This window comes from Thermobia domestica, chromosome 12 (assembly GCF_964235325.1).
Source record: "Thermobia domestica chromosome 12, izTheDome1.hap1.1, whole genome shotgun sequence".
In the NCBI taxonomy this organism is placed as follows: domain Eukaryota; kingdom Metazoa; phylum Arthropoda; class Insecta; order Zygentoma; family Lepismatidae; genus Thermobia; species Thermobia domestica.
Genome location: NC_137465.1, coordinates 12,358,251 through 12,378,566, shown reverse-complemented (window position 1 = coordinate 12,378,566; position 20,316 = coordinate 12,358,251). Strand labels below are relative to the sequence as shown.

The 20,316-nt window shown below is 32.3% G+C and overlaps 1 protein-coding gene across 1 annotated transcript in view; it reads left to right on the top strand.

The window, feature by feature from the left end:
- The window catches only part of Chsy (Chondroitin sulfate synthase), a 186,493-nt gene that overhangs the window by 151,376 nt on the left and 14,801 nt on the right, over nucleotides 1-20,316 (top strand). The window contains exons 3-4 of the mRNA XM_081733472.1: nucleotides 7,350-7,490; nucleotides 14,535-14,715. Coding sequence (XP_081589598.1) covers nucleotides 7,350-7,490; nucleotides 14,535-14,715 — 322 coding nt within the window. The remainder of the gene's footprint in view (nucleotides 1-7,349; nucleotides 7,491-14,534; nucleotides 14,716-20,316) is intronic.

The following is a 20,316-nucleotide window of genomic DNA, read 5'->3' as shown; positions in this document are numbered from 1 at the left end:
AACTTGGGTTACCAAAATAACAGCGTTTTGTGAATGAAAAATACAACTTACATTAAACAGGATTTGAGTTCAGTTCTCCGTCGTCCACCCATTCTTCGAGTTACGATTATTGGGAGTTTTTTGTTTTGAGTCTTAATGTGAACCTCCATCCCCACTGTCCTCTCGTGTACCTTTTATATTAGAAAAATTGCATCATTCTGGAGCCTGAGGTCCACTTTGTTTTTTCTCCTAATGGTAGTAAATAACAAGAGAGGATACGTGATCGCCCGAGACTAAAATTCTTTTGTTACATTTAGATTCCCATCACCTAATATTCACATTTTTAAATTGCCACAAAATAATAATACAAAAATGAGTTTTGCAAATTCAGTCTTCTTTTCCTTTATTAGAGTAAAATTTTTCGTCTTTTATAAAATATATACGAGTACATGTAATTTTTAAAACTCTGTTCTTAAATTTTCATTACAATTAAACGATATGGTTTCTAGGCGATTGGACGCACTTTTTTTTTTTTTTTTTTTGCATGTAGGGACTATGAAACGTGGAAATCCGTTAAAATCTAGGATTATTCTTCTTTTTTTCACGATTATCACACTTTGTTCTTTAAATTTAAGTTCAAGAGTTATAATGACATGTCGTAGTGGAGTGTGGGTCAGTCGTAAACTCCAATTCGCTGGAAATATGGTTATATACCAGATTTAAGTATTTAACTACTCGTAAATGATGGCAATCATTAAGATGGAAAGGATAAGAATCGAAGTCCTCTCCCCAATATTGGTGCTGGTGTAATATTATTAAGATAAATATAACAAAACAATATTCTATATGCATTGGGAAAAAAAAAAGCACTTTGTTACAGCTAACAGTAATAAAAGAGGTTCTCTTTCTTTTTTTGTGCTTTCTTTTTTAAAAGTTAAATATGCACTCGACATATTGTAAAGGAAAAAATAATTTTTTTAGCCAGAGGTATATCAGAGTAGAACCTCTGACGCTGATTATACGAACCAGTGATGCCAACCCATGGAGAAAAAATTCCATGATTTCTCGCAATGAGATCAAAGGAAATTTCATTTAAAAAAATAGCAGGATTTTTCATATATATATTCTACAGACGCCAACAAAATTGTCTATGAGCGAGGAGTAGGTAAATCTTGAAATTAGTGCTAATTGTCAAATTTTATTACTATAAAATGCATGTCAGTATTAACATTGTTTATGCAGTGACTTGTGAATTTAAAAAAAAAAAAAAAACATTAAGGAACGTTAGTTGTATCATACATTGGTATTAAAAGAAAGAGAGAGAGAGAGAAAAACAATGAAAGAAAGAACAGAATTAATGAAAGAAAATATGAGAAATATCCAACTTTCAAATCGTTCCATACGAAATTACTGGATAATGAAGTTGATCTAGTTTCATTACTGTTAATAGAAGCTTATCGCACAAAACCGTGAAGGAAATAATAAACTCACAACAAAATGTACTTAATTTCATCAGCATTTTTAATTCTGACTCTTTCAATTAAGGAAAATACATGTTCATAAACAGTTTGATAAACGTAGGCGATCAGAATTTGTGAATAATTCACTCATCTATTAAAGAAAATAACTGATATACACTAATTTCATTGTTCATATTTTCTAAGTTATCAAAATTTTATTAGTATAGCGTGGGAAATCCCATGGCAAAATGGGAATTTCTGCCTTTCGAGATGGGATTTTATAACGTTTCGGGTTGGCATCACTGATCAGGAACTCAGTTTTAGATTTTCGTTTGCTAAAAAGCGACGATTTGCTTGATGTAATATCGAACTTTTAAATGCTACATGGTCGACAATTAGGAAATGGCTGATTACTGGAACATCTATCGTACCTTTCATAATCAACTTAACATGAAACGTTAACATTTTGGTTAACGTGGGACAGAAATTACATTGGTCACACTGGGAGTCGAACCATGTCTCCAGAATAAAAGGCTAAAACTCTAACCACTAAGCCAGATAGAGCTTAGAAACCGTCTTGAAACCTGGCCGTGTAACGTATTAATTTTCAAGTAAGAAACTGCAGCGTTTTAAGATTCAGTCATGAAGTAAAATGTAGTAAAACAGGTATTGGTTTTCATTTCCACTCAATATCTGTTTCACTTACGTTATCAAAACCTATCCAGACGTCGCAGGTGGGTATTTTTAGATTCAACCCGTTGAGGTATAAAAACTCAGCAGATCTGAAAGAAAGTGGCAACGCTGTTATTCATGCTGGAAGGAAGGAAGGAAAAAAATTGTTAAAAAAAACAGAAGACATTCTGATTTCCACCCACCTTCTTTTCTTTCCTCTTTGACGTCTTTTCATGTTTTTCAAATGATTTTCGTTCGAGTAGGCGTTTCCTCAGAGTGTGATATGGGCTCAATTGCATAGGAAATAACCCTTCATTTGACTTATAGCTTTAAAAAAAAAAAAAAAAAAACATAAAGGAAGGCTGTTTCTGAAGGAGGCGGAATTTATACGCAACAATATGAGAGGTATTGCCTCAATATGAATAATTACGGATATATTGTCTATGGAGTCAGTGGCGGCGATTGGACGTTAAAAGTTGGGGGCAATAGATAATCTGAATATTTGTATATCAATGTTAGTTTTCCTGGTTGTTTCTAACACTTTCTTAGAGGAAAGGTTGCATAACTAATAGGATACAACATTTTTCAGTTAAAATACCATATTTCGTATTTCATATTTTATTAAGTAAATTGATAAGAGCAACGCAAGTAGGTACTAGCCCTTTGTACTCTTAAACAACGAACTAAGCGGTTAGTGTACGCGCCTTTGGCGCAGGAGACCCGGGTTCGATCCCCGGCGGGAGCTCATGTGGTTCGGATTCCACGTTAATCAGTAGGTCCACGTCTCATATAGCCTAGCTGCTGAACGGGACGTTAAACTCAAAATCAACTCAACTCAACTCTTAAACAACAAAGGTGTAAGAAGGTAGAAGTTGTTTCTTGTTACTTTCTTTTCAGTCAATATTCCTTACTATAAGAAAGAAAAAAGGCATTTTAGGAACTCAATTCTTGTGCAATTAAAGAATAATTTGTAAAATATTTTTATTTTTATTTATTTATTTATTTATTTATTTTTGCAAAATATTCTCTCAATTAGTTTCAAAGCGGCTGACAAACATATTGAGCCCCTGTAAGAAGAAATGAAAGTCCGCTGGAATTGTTGCGCTCCAATAGGTTAATTTTTGGGCCATTTTCCTTGACAATTAAAACGCAATTCCTTTATCCTTCTTAACTCCGCCGGAAGACAAATTACCAACACGTATTCACACAACGGCAAATATTATATGGCACCATTTTTTTCTATGAACCAGTAATACATACAAAAAATTTACATTTTCAAATGAAACTATATACAATAAGGGGTCAATTCAAAAAAAAACTGTGGGGCAACTGCACCCTCCTGCTCCCTAATCGCCGTCCCTGTATGGAGTGGATTAAAAGTTTTTTTTTTTCTTTCGAAATTATCTTGTCTGATGTACTGTATGTATTCTGTCCGAAGGAAGATTTCAGCCTATCTGCCTAGTGTTCCATAAAGATGAAACTTTAATTGGATAAATTATAATTAAATAAATTTATTTTTTGATATTCCATCCTTGCTTTTCGTATTTGAACTTGTGTGTCAAATTCTTGATACTCCAAACTTGTGTGTAGACTTCATCAGAATTCTAGTAATTTGGAGAATTGTATAATTATTGTAGCTATAATTCTATATAATTTTACATTTCAATATAAAACAATGAAATCCTGTTACAATTTACTGTTTAATTCAAATTTACGATACTAATGTTTATTATTATTATTATTATTATTATTATTATTATTATTATTATTATTATTATTATTATTATTATTATTATTATTATTAAATAACTGTATCATGAGAGACGAGCTAGAGGGTATGATAGCACGAAAGAGAGGGAGAGGGCCAAGGTGACTACAGTTAATGGACGATATCAAAATAGAAAAGTCGTAAGACAGAGGTTAGCGAAGACCGTGGAGTATGGAAGCTAGTCACGTTAGTTGAGGCAAGTGATCTGCCAATAATGCCAGAATACCTATAATAATAATAATAATAATAATAATAATAATAATAATAATAATAATAATAATAATAATAATAATAATAATAATAATAATAATAATAATAATTAACTCTATGGCCTGTGGAACCCGAAGGTTCAATGCCGCGTTCACAAAAGCTCTCCACTGACTTCTATCCTTAGCCAATTGGATCCAGTTTCTACTTTGTATTCCTATTTCTGCGATATCCATCTTAATATTGTCCTCCCATCTGCGCCTAGGTCTTCCTAATGGTCGTTTTCTGATTGGTCTTCCAGTCAAGACTTTGAAAGCGTTTTTACTTTCTTCCATTCTAGCTACATGACCTGCCCACCTAAGCCTGCTAGACTTGATGACCCTTACAATGTTGGGTAAACCGTATAAATTATGTAGTTCCTCGTTATGAAGTTTCCGCTATTCCTCGTTCCCGTAAGTTTCGCCATTCCCCGTTCCCGTTCCAAATATTCGTCTCAGGATTTTGTTCTCAAATACTTTCAGTCTACGTTCTCCCCTCAGAGTCAGCTACCATGTTTCGCAACCACGCAGAACAACAGGCATGATTAAATAATAATAATAATAATAATAATAATAATAATAATAATAATAATAATAATAATAATAATAATAATAATAATAATAGTTCCCCTACGTCTTTCTGTTTTGTGCAGAGATGTACCCACGCGAGAGTCAACTGGGTACGATCAAAAAAAAAAAAAAAATCATAATTCTACATACATTTGTACACTTTGTTAATAAAATTACACCTGTTTCGCAGAAATGATTGATGTATCATAAAGATTTATTCTTACACTTCATCTGCACCTTTTTTTTTTCTTACAGAAACAACTATCTCTATATTTTTTTCTGAGAATATAGATGGCTGTACTTAACAACTACCTATTGTCTTTTCGGTGGTAGAATAACAAGGGTTCAATTTTATATAGACGTGGTGTCATATGGTATTGGACCTCTCCCAACACATAATTCTGGATGCGCACCTGATTCTTGTGTCATGTCCACTGTTTCACCACATTGCACCATTTCGTTCTTCACACTATCTCCCATTTCTTTGGTCGGCTCCGCGCTCGTAATCAGGGCCGTGCCGTAGGGGGGGAGGGGGCGAGCGGGGCGACGGCCCCGGGCGCCGAAGTAAAGGGACAAAAAATTCGGGAGAAAAAAGAAAAAAGATAGGAAAAATTGCTTGGAATATATGTATGGGGGTGCCGTCGTATACTCTCGCCCCGGGCGCTGATTTTCCACGGCACGGCCCTGCTCGTAATGAATAGTTTTATGTTATGAAGTGTCAAATTTACCTATTGTAGATCTTAACTGACCAGGAAGTGGCCCGCCTATTGAGAGATTTAGATTTTTTATTTAGTGAAATGTATTTTTATCTTTAATTATTTTTTTAAATGTCTTAACGATGTTTTTAAAGAAGCATTATTTCTTTATTTTAGACACGTAAAAAAGTAAATACTTTTTGTTATGTTTTTAGAGCCCAATTACATTCAGGATATATGTTTCTATTTTTTGCTGAAGTTAAAAGCAAAGCTAAAAACAATTTTACTTAAAATGTTAATGTTCGCTTATTAAAAATTTAGTTTATAAACACATTTTTTTTAAATCCCAATGTGTTACATATCAGCACTGTTTTTAATTTTTGTAAAACTATTTTATTTTGTCGTCATTTTGTTTTGGCTTAGTAAATAACAAAAACAAAAAGCATATTTTTAAAAGAGTTTACAAATGTTATAGTCTATATATAAATCCTTTTTTTCTACTTCCTGAAAAGTATTGTTATTGCTTACTCTGCTTACGACAAAAAAAAAAAAAAAGTCTACTTAACTTCACAAAATTGATATTTAATTGCCATAATGAATTATTTTTGTTCATTTAATGTTTATGGCTTTAGTACACTAGCCGTAGGCGAGATACGCCACTAGAGCAGGAGAAAGGTGGCCAGGTGCGGTTTCCTGTGGTTTAAGCTGCTATGAATAAAAGAAGAAGAAGAAGAAGAAGAAGACAATTTAATAGCAGTTGAAGTTACGGAATACAATTGAGATTAAGCATAAATGCCTTGAACCAAGGACCAAGTAATTATGGGCTTATTACGAGAGATAATCACTTGAAAATGACAATTAGTAGGAAGAGACACGGTGGGAAAGTTTTAGAGCACTCACTTTGATACAAAGGGCCTCTATTCGATCCAAAACCTGGGGGAATGTGAAAGTTTCTATGGGGAGCAAACAAGGTGGGATTTCTCACGTTATCCTACATTCTAACCCACCAATATGCGAATTTAACTGTTGTATCAATATCATCTCTATTCTTAATCTGTACGCTCTAAGTGGGGATACATTGCTTTATTTGAAGAGCACACATAAGCGTATAAGCATTCTTAAAAAAAAAGAAAAAGAAAAAGAAAGAAAGAAAAAAAAAGAAAAGAAAAACTATTTTCAGTATATCAGAAGATTCTGTTATACATGAAACTCGCAAAAAGACGACCGTATGAATCGGACACGTCAATAAATGAGATACAAAGAAATACTTATTACATACTAAAAAACAATAACGCAATGGTGTTAAGTGAGACAAAATTACACCACACAATCTACAAGCTGCATTTAGCAGACAGGTATTGCTCTACTGAATAAAAACAATTGTCCAATAGATACTTCTTTGTAACTGATTTAAATACATTCATTGATTCAATGTTACGAATATCTTTAGGAAGGTTATTATATAATGTTGGGCCTAAGGATATGGGGCCGTTTTGGAATAATACTGTATGGTGATTTTGAATATGGAAATTGTCCCTATATCTAGTATTATGACAATGATAGTTTCCTTTATTTCCAAAGAATGTATTAAGATTCTGGCGCGTGAAAATTAATAATTGTAACACATAAAGACATGGGAGTGGTTAATATTTGTAGTCTTATGTTTTTTTTTTACATGGTTCGTTTACTCTCGCATTGGGTAATACCCTGACTTTTTTTTTTAATATGGAAGATTAATTTACTTCTTGAATTATTTCCCCATAAGATGATACCATACATTAACAAAGATTGAGGGATACCAAAATAAAAATTAAAAAAAAAAAAAATTAATAACTTTCAAGGTATAGAAAACATTATTGAGTTTTTGTGCTAACGACATTATTGGAGGGTTCACTTTGACGTAATAACATCTCTCTTTTATTTCACGTTTATTGAGTTATAATTTTGTTTCACTTTGCAGATGCAGGCCATTCTCTACCACAATTCGAGTGGAAATGAAGCATTTACGGGCAACCTGAAACAGAAGGAAGTTCATAGGGCGATCACACTGCATCCAGTCAAACAGCACGACCACCTTTACCGCATTCATAATTACATGAAAGTAATTATCCGTTTTAATATTTTAATTATTTTACAGTAATATTAAAAGATTGTTACTAATGCTTGGTTGAGCTTTATTTTCATTACTTGAGTGAATTATTACATAAATTACTTGATGTAAAAAAATTAACCCATTGTTCTTTGTCGTATAGTAATATTAGATCAGTCTGCTTAAGATACATGGAATAGCTTTGTGTTTTGTCAATATTGCTACTCATATCTATGTATATACAGGTAAAATTAGTACTGTATCATCTTTTCACATCCTGGTTTGTTGTCTCGAAATGTGCTTATGGATTCAAAAGAAGACATTGTCGTTCTTAAATCATGACACAATCAGCTCAGAGAAGGGCAAAATAAAATATCAAGTGTTCCAATCAGTGGCATATTTAGGGGGGGGGGGGGCTTCCGGGCTTAAGCCTCCGAAATTTTATTTACTATAAAATAAATAAAATATCTTGCAGAATTTCCACATTTCCAGAAATAAAGTTAGCAAAGCCCCTCCCGAAGCAATAAAAACACAAGGTTGTGTGTCAATTTCTGAGTTTAGTCGGGACTTTCGTAGCTGTCATGGGGACACATTGTGGTCGGAACGAACAATAATATATTGTGTAGTATATAATCTTATGTAATGTGTAAAAAGGTAGAAACAGTTCACAAATTTCATGCCGGGCAGAATGACCACAGAGATAATGTGATCTGACATTGTGAATCTTCTCGCCGTGGGCTGCTGTTAAATTCGATGCATATGCTAACAAACTGCAGCAATTTATTCTTCAGCTATAGAAGGACGGGTATTCAACATATTAACAATGAGAATTTAGCCGCTGTTGTTCGAAAATATAATTGACATTTTCGTTAAAAGCTCAGGAATATTAGCACAGGGTTGTGGAGGTATTTTCGAGATATTTTTTCTCATTAAAATGCTTTACACCAGGGATGCAAATAAGCAACAAAATTTTACTAGCCCAAGAAAAAAGCTACTAGCCCACAATAGATATCATTCGCTTACTTTCGGTATGCTATTAAATACTCATCCGCACCGATGAACCACTCGCCCCGGGCGAGTGGGCTAGTGCTTATTTGCATCCCTGCTTTATACTAAATTAAAACATCATATTGCGAATAAATTATACCTTTTATTTAAAAAAAAAAAAAAAGTATCCGTAAATATGATTTTTTTTTAAATGAAAAGCTGTACAATAGTTCTTATACTTTTATTCATATATTCGATATATCATCGATGAAATGTAATACTATCAAACCAAAGACGAGAATGTTATTTATAAGACACATTAATTTATCGCACTATTGAAACAAACATATAAAATATGGGGGGTGAGCATTTATGTAACTCCAGTGAAACCAAGGTTGCATCAGCAGGTAACAGAAGGAAGGTAATTTTTCTTACAAATAACACAGGTAAAAATACTTTACAATCAATCAATCAATGGAATTAGTGGAAAAAGCAATGGAATAAATTAACTACTATACTGTATATCGAGAAAGAGAGAAGCTATGGTGATTGGAACAAAGCGGCCAGTGTCAAATATAGAAGTAGAAGGGCAGAAAATAGAACATGTGGCTAAAAAAATAGAACATGTGACATATTATAGTTGATACCTGGGTAGCATAATTAGTGATGATATGAAATGTGAACGTGAAATAAAAGCAAGAATAGGAATAGCGAAAGAAGCCCTTAGGAGGAAGAAAAGACTGTTTCGTGGGACTTTGAATAAAGAGTTGAGAAAAAGACTCATAAAATGTTTCGTGTGGAGCATATGGGTCAGAAACGGGGACATTACGCAAAAGATTAAAAACGGCTGGAAGCTTTCAAAATGTGTATGTGGAGAAGAATGGAAGAAATTAGCTGTGGGTCGAGCGAAAAACGGTTGAGGGAGTGTTAGAAATGGTAGAAGAGTAAAGAACAATTTTAGATATTATTAAGAAGAGGAAGAGAAACTGGTTGGGACATTGGCTACGAAGGAATTGTATCATGAGGGACGTGCTAGAGGGTATGGGGGCAAAAAAGAGAGGGAAGAGGCGGAAAAGGCTACAATAAATGGACGATATCAAAACAGAAAAAATCTTACGTGAAGACGAAGAGGTTAGCGGAAGACTGTGGAGCATGGAAGGTTCTCAGTTGAAGCAAGTGACCTACCAATAATGGTAGAATATTTATGATGATGATACTGTATACGCAAATAGAAATCAAACTACGGTTTATTTTCTTTTTGAAGAACTTTTACTGGCATGAGAGTAAGGATATGAGAGTGTATGTAACACTATCTTCGGGATGTTCTCTGTTCTGATACATTGCTCTGTTGAGACTACGCATAGAGGGCTACGCGGATATATATATATATATATATATATATATATATATATATATATATATATATATATATATATATATATATATATATATATATATACCGGTATATATAATACCATTCCCAGTATCTCTATCCGCGCCCATATCCGTAACATCTCGCCAACAATTTCCCATTATTTGCCTAATAGTTTACACCTGGCATTTCCTATCGTTGGGGTTATGTTGACAATAGAGTTGATTGGCAAATGCTAGGCAAAGCGGCTAAGTACAAGGTACGACCAATGTTGAGAGTTGAGTAACTTGGCAAATACTAGGCAAAACGACTAATTACAACATAGGGTCAAGGTTGGCAGTGGCTAACTTACCGTTTGCCGCTCAATGTGCTTCTAGCAAAACGCTTTTACAAATTTTATATTTTGCATTCGTATGTCGGATAAGATTATTACGAGTTTTTCTCGTGCATTTTATGATTTTTAATCTAATATTCGCTCACAAGTCTTGCATTTTTAGCGAAAATTTTACTTTCGTAACATGCATTACTCCCAAGAGAAGACACTTTACAACAGTGGCGTAGGGAAGGAGGCAGAGGGGTCGCCCCCGCAAAGAGGTCCGACAATGTACTTTGGTACTTTTGATGTTTGTAATTATTTTATATATTTTTATGTTTATATATTTTTTTTGTTTGTAATTTTTCTATATGTACTTATAACAGCACTTGAGCCCCCCCCCCTCCAACCACACATCCTGGCTACGCTACTGCTTTAGAACGAAGTATCACTCTACGAGGTGTGTTAGAAATGTAACGCGACTGATTTTCTGTTAACGATGAATTTGATTATTTTTATAAATCAAGGTTATCTCCTTCAAGATAGACCCCTTGGGGGGCAGCTACACATCAGTGGATGCGTTGTTTGTAGCAGTGCTGGAAGGCTTCTCTGGAATACCTGTCACCTCATGGTTACGCTTTTCTGGATATTACCTAAAGTACCAAAATGAGCCCTTTCAAGTGATTTTTGAACAAGAGGAATAAAAAAGGGAGTCACAGACATTAAAATTCGGCGAATAGGAGGAGGATTTGGAACTACACGAATGTTTTCTTTTCTGCCAAAAATTCATTGATCAAAACTTCCATGTAACATTGTGCAGCATCCAAGTGTGCGCCATGTCCGGTCGCACACATGCCACCCTTTTCCTAAATCTTTCACGGACTTCCCGATAAAACTTTTGATTGATAGTTTGTCCTGCTGACACAAATTCCGTGTGGACGTTCTCCCGAGTGTCAAAAAAAAAAAAAAAAAAAAAAAATCAATTTGATTTTGCACTTGCTTATTCTCGCTTGTTCGTATTCTACTTGCTCTCGCTCTTTTAAAAGGGACTTGTGCCATTTGAACACTTGCGCCCTGGATAGGAAATGTTCTTTATAAGCTCTTTGTAACTTTTCATAAGTCGCAGTAACAAATTCACTAAGCTTTACAGGAAATTCAGTGGCATAACATTTCTCAAAAGTTTGCCGTTCCATTTTTGTAACGCATCTCACAATCACAGCTTCACTTAAAACGTTCTCAATAATCGTGTAGCAGGCACGTAGCCAGGATTTCGTAAAGCGGGGGGGGGGGGGATTCCGTAACATGTAATACTGTGGTCATCACACCAGGAGCTCGATCATTCTTAATTATTTTACTAGCAACATACATCGGTTCATTTAGCCAGGATTTCGTGAGTGGGGGGGGGGGGTTCATGAAATACTGTGGAGCTCGATCAATCTAAACTATTTTACTGGTGACATACTATATTGGTTTGTTAGGACAATAAAATGAGGATATGTTAGTAAGTATTTTAATAACAAACTATGAAGAAATCTCGAGTAAAAGAATTTTAAAAAAAAGTATTGAAAAAGATTTTACAATATTTACGTTCCTTCCTTTGTTCGTTCAAATAGAACAATTTTCCTTTCATTATAACCTCAACTATTATAAAAAGTACATATCCACTATTATAAAAGTACATATTCAATAATGTCTCATAAAATATTTTACAATATCGGCGTCCCTTTCTCTGTTGAATCAAATATTAACAGAACTTTCTTTCCATTTTTTTTTTTTTTTTTTTTTTTTTAATTATTCCGTCAACTACTCTCTGTTCGAAATGACGGGTTAAAGGAGCAGTAGAAAACTTTTTTTCTGAAATAACATGTTTGATGCAGCAGAGAAGCGATAACGAAAAATTATGATAACGAAAAATGTCCACACTGTTACAGAACGGCACTATGCTTTTGAAAGCTTGAAATTTCCCTGACTAGTAGCAGAAATTCTGAAAATTCCGTAACTTTTCTAGAAATTCCAAATTCCCTGACTTTTCCAGGATATCCCGCTCATTCAACACCATGTATTGCAAGTAATACAAATCTCCTCATAAGAAAGAGTAACCAAAATCTTGCTGTAGCTTTTTTTATTAACACGAATTCTTCTTTTACTCGTTTCTTTTTGTTTCATCCTGCCTTATTTTTTTTTTCATTTCTGGTTTCGAAGGGGACTCCGGACCTCCCCCCCCTCCTTGGCTACGTGCCTGCGTGTAGTAACTGGAGCAATTTCAAACTTGTATTGAGTCAACAGCAAGGATTAACTTCTGTCTAAAGGTGGAGGCACTTATCGATTCGTGCATACTGTGGCCAGTCTAATTATATTTCTAACACACCTCGTATGTAAAATATTAATACAACGATGAACAAAATTTACAAAAATAATTCATAGATTGCGTGAAGGTACCATGTGGTACCTCATGTTCAAGTTGAACACCATAATGGTGCTTTTAAAAAATGTGGACATTAGTCCATATCGTCTACGTAAGTTTTCCATTGTATAAAATATATTTTGGTTTTGTTTTTGTTTCTGTTTATGTAATGATATGATCAGTATACGATATGATTAGTACATGGGAGATATGTTTAGTAATAAATTAATGTTCATTAATTATTGTGTAACTTCATAGTTTACGTATAGTCCATTAGTATTTTCATAATGAAGCATAAATTGCATTACATAAAATAAATTAGTATCTCTGACCGCCTTTTGTAAATAATGTTTATAGATATAGTATTTATTCTCTAAAATATATCTACAGTTATCTTTTATAATTATTTGTGCGTTAATATTCATATGTTGGAAAATTGATGATTTCATTTGGTAATAATGTAAGCAGTGGCGTATTTAGGGGGGCTTCCGGGCTTAAACTCCCCCTTGAAATCTTAGTTACTATAGTAAAATATATGAAATATCTTGCAGAATTTTCACATTTTCAGGTAAAACCTCCCCCCCCAAAGTTAGCAAAGCCCCCCCCCCGAAACAAAATCGTAAATACGAACTGAATGTAAGTAAATAATGGACAAAGTAAGTAAGTAAATAATGTTACAAAGTTCAAAAGAAGTCCATGTTTTTAATATTTTTTAAACTTGTTCCACAGGTTGTTCTTCCTTGATAATAAGTTTTCCTTGTTTCCTTAGTTACAGTTGTTAATGTTATTTTAACATTAATTGTTAAAAATTAGATATATATGCAAATTAGGTGAAACATAAATCAAAAACTCGTAAAACTTCTTTTTCAGCTAACGCACATTTCACATATACGGTCTTTTACATTTTCTCTTTCTTTCTCCCTTTGTTCCTTTACTTAAGAAATTAATAGGCTGCCTAACTAAATATAATACAAAATTTACCATTTTTCCTTTGCTTGTTTTTCATAAGTGAAAAGAGAAAATGAAACGTAACTTACCACAGTCATACATAAATGTTATTCTACAACAGATAATATGAACCTGAAAAATTTTCAGTGTTGCCATCCAGAGAAATTACAGTGTTGCCAGAATAACATTTCCCCCAAAATCTAAGTTAAGACAGCGACTAGAGGAACGAACTCAACTGCATTTGATTACGTATCATGTTGTCATGGAACTCAGTAAACTACTTTTTAAATAATATTTGTATTTAATTTGTAATTAAAAAATAGTTTTAACATACAGTTATTAAAATTAAATAATAATGTTATTTAAAAAGTAGTTCACAGGATTCTAAGACATGATACGTAATCACATGCAGTTGAGTTCATTCCTCTAGTCGCTGCCTTAACTTAGATTTTGGGAGAAATGTTATTCTGGCAACACTGTAATTTGTATAAATAGCAATACTGAAAATTCTTGAGGTTGATATTTTCTGTTGTAGAATAACATTATCTATCATTGTAGTAAGTTCCATTTCATTATCTCCTTTCACTTATGAAAAACAAGCAAAACAACAATGGAAATTTTTGTATTGTTTATAGTGTCAGGCTCTTAACAATTGCGAACTGGGGTTTCACTTTGCTTAATGTGAGGAAGGTAGTTGTCGCAGATAACTTGCACTAATAAAATTAGTGTTTTTTAAATTTTTTTAAAGGGTTAATCTTAAAATGCTCCCTCCAGTTGGTATCCTCAGACGAGAAATTACACTATTAATTTTAACAAAATTGATCCAATCTTCCCTAACTTTAAGTTAACCTGTCCTCACCCTACCCTACTTATCCCTACGTTACTCTACTTTGCCTATTGTACTACACTATACTCTTTTAAGATGGTCCTACTTACCGACGTGCAGCTGGAGCGTGTATTGTATAGTTTACCCTTTTTTATTTGTGATAATTTAGTACTTGCTAATATTATACCTTGTTATTATAATTTCAGGCACTGAAAATTCAAGACTTGCAACAGAAGAACCTCCAACTACACAGGGATATTGCAATGATGACGAAATTATTAAAAGTGAAAAATAATGATCCAACCGAGATTGTACTTGGGAAAAACGTTCCTTTGTTCTCAGCCTCAAAAGGAAGTCCCGAATATTTGGGAGACACTACAATGTTGGGTTAGTATATTTAGAAGTATTAGATACGAAAAATATTTAGGAACTAAAACAAAGAAATCGGCTTAAGCTTTCAATGAATGAGCTTCAGATTCAAATCGACACGATTCTTTAACTTGATTGTATTAAATGTCATGAACTGTGTTAGGAACTGTGATGTCAACCTGAAATGCTATAAAATTCCATCTTCAAAGGCAAAAATTTCCATTTTGCATCTTAAATTCCCTCGCTGTATTATTATTATTATTATTATTATTATTATTATTATTATTATTATTATTACTATTATTATTATTATTATTATTATTATTATTATTATTATTATTATTATTACTACTATTATTACTATTATTATTATTATTATTATTATTATTATTATTATTATTACTATTATTATTATTATTATTACTATTATTATTATTATTATTACTATTATTATTATTATTATTATTATTATTATTATTATTATTATTATTATTATTATTATTATTACTATTATTATTATTATTATTACTATTATTACTATTATTATTATTACTATTATTATTATTATTATTACTATTATTATTATTATTATTATTACTATTATTATTATTATTATTATTATTATTATTATTATTATTATTATTATTATTATTATTATTATTATTATTATTATTATTATTATTATTATTATTATTATTATTATTATTATTATAGGAAATGAAATATAATGATACAGTAGCTACTGCACAGACTGATGTTGTGGAGTTATTTAAAGACATGTTCAGTGAAAATTTTAATTTGGGACTAAGTCATGTAAATGGCCATAACATGTATTCTACATTACCTGTCTGTAGCGGAGATATAATTAATATACCTAATATTTCTGAATCGGATGTCCTTAGTGCAATTAAACTGATCAATGGAAGTACTTCTCCTGGTCCAGATAACATACCGTACTATATAATGAAAGCATGTGGTACTGAGTTATCATCCATTCTAGCAAATATATTCAATGAATCACTCAGATGTGGAGAGTTTCCATCGACATGGAAACAAGTATATATTGTACCTGTACATAAAACAGAAGATAAAAATAATATGAAAAATTATAGGCCAATCACATTAGTTAATGCATTTAGTAAGATATTTGAAATAATAATACACAACCATATATACTTTAATGTAAAAAATAAACTGACTGAATTTCAGCATGGGTTTTATAAAGGCAGATCAATTGTTACGAATCTTGTACATTTTACAGATTTTACGTACTTAGCTCTTAAAAATAGACTACAGGTTGACACTATATATATTGATATGTCAAAGTTTTCGACTCTATAGAACATGGACTTTTAGTTCGTAAATTATCCAATGTTGGTCTATCTTCTCAGTATATTCGATGGTTCCAAAGTTATTTATCAAACAGAGAATATAGAGTTAAAATTGGTCATGTAACTTCCAGCATTGGCTGTATAAAGAATGGTATACCTCAGGGGTCTCCTTTAGGACCACTTCTTTTTTCATTATTTATTAATGACTTGACGGAAAAGGTTAACTTCTCAAATATATTACTATATGCTGATGATTTGAAGTTATTTAGAATAGTGAATAGCGAATACGGTAACTACTTACTCCAAAAAGACTTGGATAGTATTAGTATATGGTGTAAAAATAATCTACTGAAAATAAACTGTAATAAAACTAAATTTATTTCATATACCAATAAGACGCAATACTATGTTAGCAAATATGTCATAGATGGAATATCTCTGCAGAAAGTTGAAAAGATTAAAGATTTAGGCATAACATTTGACATGAATATGAAATTCAACTATCACATTAATGACAAAGTACATACAACACGAAAGACTATAGGGTTTGTATTTAGACAGTGGCCTGAGTTTAAAAATGCAAACACATATGTATATCTATTTAAGGTACTTGTAAGACCCAGATTAGAATTTGGTGCAATTATATGGAATAATATATCCACAACATTATGTGGCAAAATTGAATCGGTTCAAAAATGTTTCATTAGGCTATTGTGTAGAAATATGAAAAAAATTATTACTCTCATAGTTATGATTACTGGAACGAATACTGGGGGTTGCAAGAATTACATGTAAGAAGAAAAATGATAGAGAAAAACTTTATTCAGAAAATCTTAGATAATAGATATAGTAGCGAATACTGCCTACATAATATAGGTATAAGGGTACCAACATATAATCTTAGAAAAGCATCGGAAATGGTTCCCATGAATAAAAATTCTATAATCTTAAGAAAACTGACAAGTTCTTTTAATATATTATCGGGATAATTGTATTTATTAAATGGACGTATAGATTTTATTAGGTATGTATATTTTATATAGTGTATTTGTATGTTTGACGGTATCCTTGTTTTAAGGACAATTTGAAGAAAACTGACTATTTTAATGAATAATGAAGTAATTATGTTTATCCAGATAAGATACAAGTCATAAAATTATGTATATAAAATAAGATAGACAATGACCTCCTATCGTCGAAACAAATGTGTTATTAAAATTAAGAGGAATGTAAGATGTGTGTTATAACCCTTAGTTCTATGACTAAGTGCTGTATTTTTGCTATCTGGCTGTTCATGGCACTAAAATAAATATTATTATTATTATTATTATTATTATTATTATTATTATTATTATTATTATTATTATTATTATTATTAGTATTTATTATTATTATTATTATTATTAATAATAATAATAATAATAATAATAATAATAATAATAATAATAATAATAATAATAATAATAATAATAATAATAATAATAATAATAATATACGAAAATGAAACGTATATATGTCGTATATTATTTTTTCAATTTCTGGGTGAATTACCAATAAATTTCGATCTTCCATATTTGTAGAATAGTTTGTGAATAACTATTTTTCTTAATCGAGAATAAATATATTTTGTTATGTTGTCAAAAATGCAATGACGCCATCACACTTTTGTATCGTGACCTTATAAGACCCGAATCACACTGGAAAAGTATTATTCTTTTCACATTTCGTGTATAACATTTAAAATTGTTTCTCATTTGACACTTTACTTTACTTTACTTTACTTTCTTTCATTCGTTAATTGTTTTGATTTCTTCTTTTTTTCAAATACTAGAGAAAAAAAATAGTTTCTAAGTACTTGATTTTTAAGAATCGTGTACGGTTAAGTCACTCCTCACTAGCATGTACATTGCTGATAAAAGACTACAGATCATGGGCAGATCCAGGACCGACTTCTGGGGGCGGCGGTGAGTTGTCATATTGCTACTTAGAGCTACTTTTAAAAGCTTCAAACTTTGGAATAGGTTTTATTTATATATATAAAATAAGAAAGTTTCCCCTTCTGGATCCGCCCCTACCTCCTGGACCCGCCACTACTACAGACTAAAAGTTGGCAATACTGACACGCTTATTGATGAGTCATTATGTCTGCTTCCCGCTAATAGAGAATTTCGTTGCCGTGGATTATACATGTAAGAAAAAATCCCATAGATGTTGGCAATTTCGACGAAAATTCCCTTTATGCGATTCCGAGTAATTGATGTCAAAAAATCCCACAAACTGCGATTTTTCTCACGGGTTGGCATCACTGGTTAGGATTTTTAAAAAGGGTCTTCATATCTCTAGAACGGGAAAGCTATCGAAAGACGAGCTTTAAATTCTAAACTAGTAACCGGCATGACTTGTCTGGAGGCGTCGCCAGAAATCTGTTTCGGAAAGAGCTTTGACTGAAGGCAAAACTAAACTTCATGTTGCGTGGAAAAAAAAAAAAAATAAAATAAAAAATAAAGCAAGAATTTGGCTCTTGAATTTTGCTGAAACAACACCCTCTTCTGACCAGTCAAGAGTGGAGTCGCCTAGTTTTGCTTGTAAACTTCACACGTTCTTTCTGTACTACACTGTTTTGATACGTAAGATTTTCTGCCATTAGCAAGGACATGCGTGAAATATGTATCTTACAAAATTGCACTACAGGCAGCCTATGGGAGTGCCTGCTTTGGAATGCAATTAAAGGAGTGTCCAAGGTTTGTGTTTAGTGAAGTGTAAAACGACAAGGTGTTTCACAGTTAAAAAGAAGCACTAGAAATGTTTGAACAATGCGAGAAAGAAATGAAGACCAAATTTCGATTAGTAGATATGCGCTAGTATTTTCTTGCAATCTGCAGTTGATGAAGAGTATCTTAAGAGTTTTCATCCCGGCGAAATTAAAATACCGCTAATTTTACAGTAATTATGTGATATCTTCAAATAGATAAAAGATAATCAAAATATGGAACAAGAGCGCCCTAGACAATATTATTTTGCCTGAGGTACCGTTATCACAAGTCACCTAGTGGCTTTCCGTTTTCAGCTGTTTAAAAACGCGAAAATAAATGCCGATTTTCAAAATGGCTCGAAATCGAAAGCAGATAAGTGAGTCGTGATAACGGTATCTCATGTAAACTGATATTGTCTAGGGCGGTCTTTTTCCACATTTTGATTATCTTTTATCTATTTGAAGATATCACATAATTACTGTAAAATTAGCGGTATTTTAATTTCGCCGGGATGAAGACTCTTAAGAGTTATTAGAAGATATTCTATTAGAAGAGTTATTAGAAGAAGATTATGATTCAGAGATAGCTACTGTCATTTTAAATATACTAATTTAGGTTAATAGCCGTAACTTCCGTTTTCTTCGAATCATGATTATTGGGCGTATTCACTGGGAAACAACTTTATTCCAAAAATTGAAATAAACTGACGTAGTTTAATCGACTCACAATTCATATATGTAGTATTACATATCGACACAAAAATATATTAGAAACGTGATCTTTTAAACTTATCTAAAATTCTTGATAAATTACAACTTTCCTAAAGGCTTATTATTATTATTATTATTATTATTATTATTATTATTATTAAAGTATTCTGCGTTTTTTCCTTTCTAGTGAGTTTTTTCTTTCTTTTCCAATTTTAATTTTAAGTTTGAACCTGAAAATATTTCTTCCATGTTTCTCAATTTTCAGTTCCTCTTTTAACTCCCAATATTTTCTTCTATTTTTCAAATCATCGATCAATTGTGTTCTTCTTCTTCCTATTCCTCGCTTTCCTTCCATCTTTCCTTTTATGGCTGTATGAAGAAGACAATTTCTTCGCAAGATGTGTCCAATCTTATTGACCTTTCTACGAAGGATGTTGGCTAGAAGCGTCGTCTTCTCTCCTATCCTTTTGAAAACATCCTCATTTGTTACTCTGTCCATTTTACCTTCTCCATCCTACTCCAACACCACATTTCGAAGCTCTCTAAATGTTTCTTCTCTAACTTCCATAATGTCCAAGTCTCTGAACTATACAGTCCAATGCTCCATATATAACACTTGACCAATTTCTTCCTTAGTCCAATATTAAGTCTGCTAGTTAAGAGTGATCTTTTCTTGTTGAATACATCTTTGGCTGTGGCTATTCTTGACGTGATCTCTTTGGTGCAGTAAGTGTCTCTCGTCAAAATACTTCCCAGATACTTGAAATGATCATCCTCTTCAAGTTCTATTTGTTCTACTCTAGCCCGTAGGACGCATTTCTACGG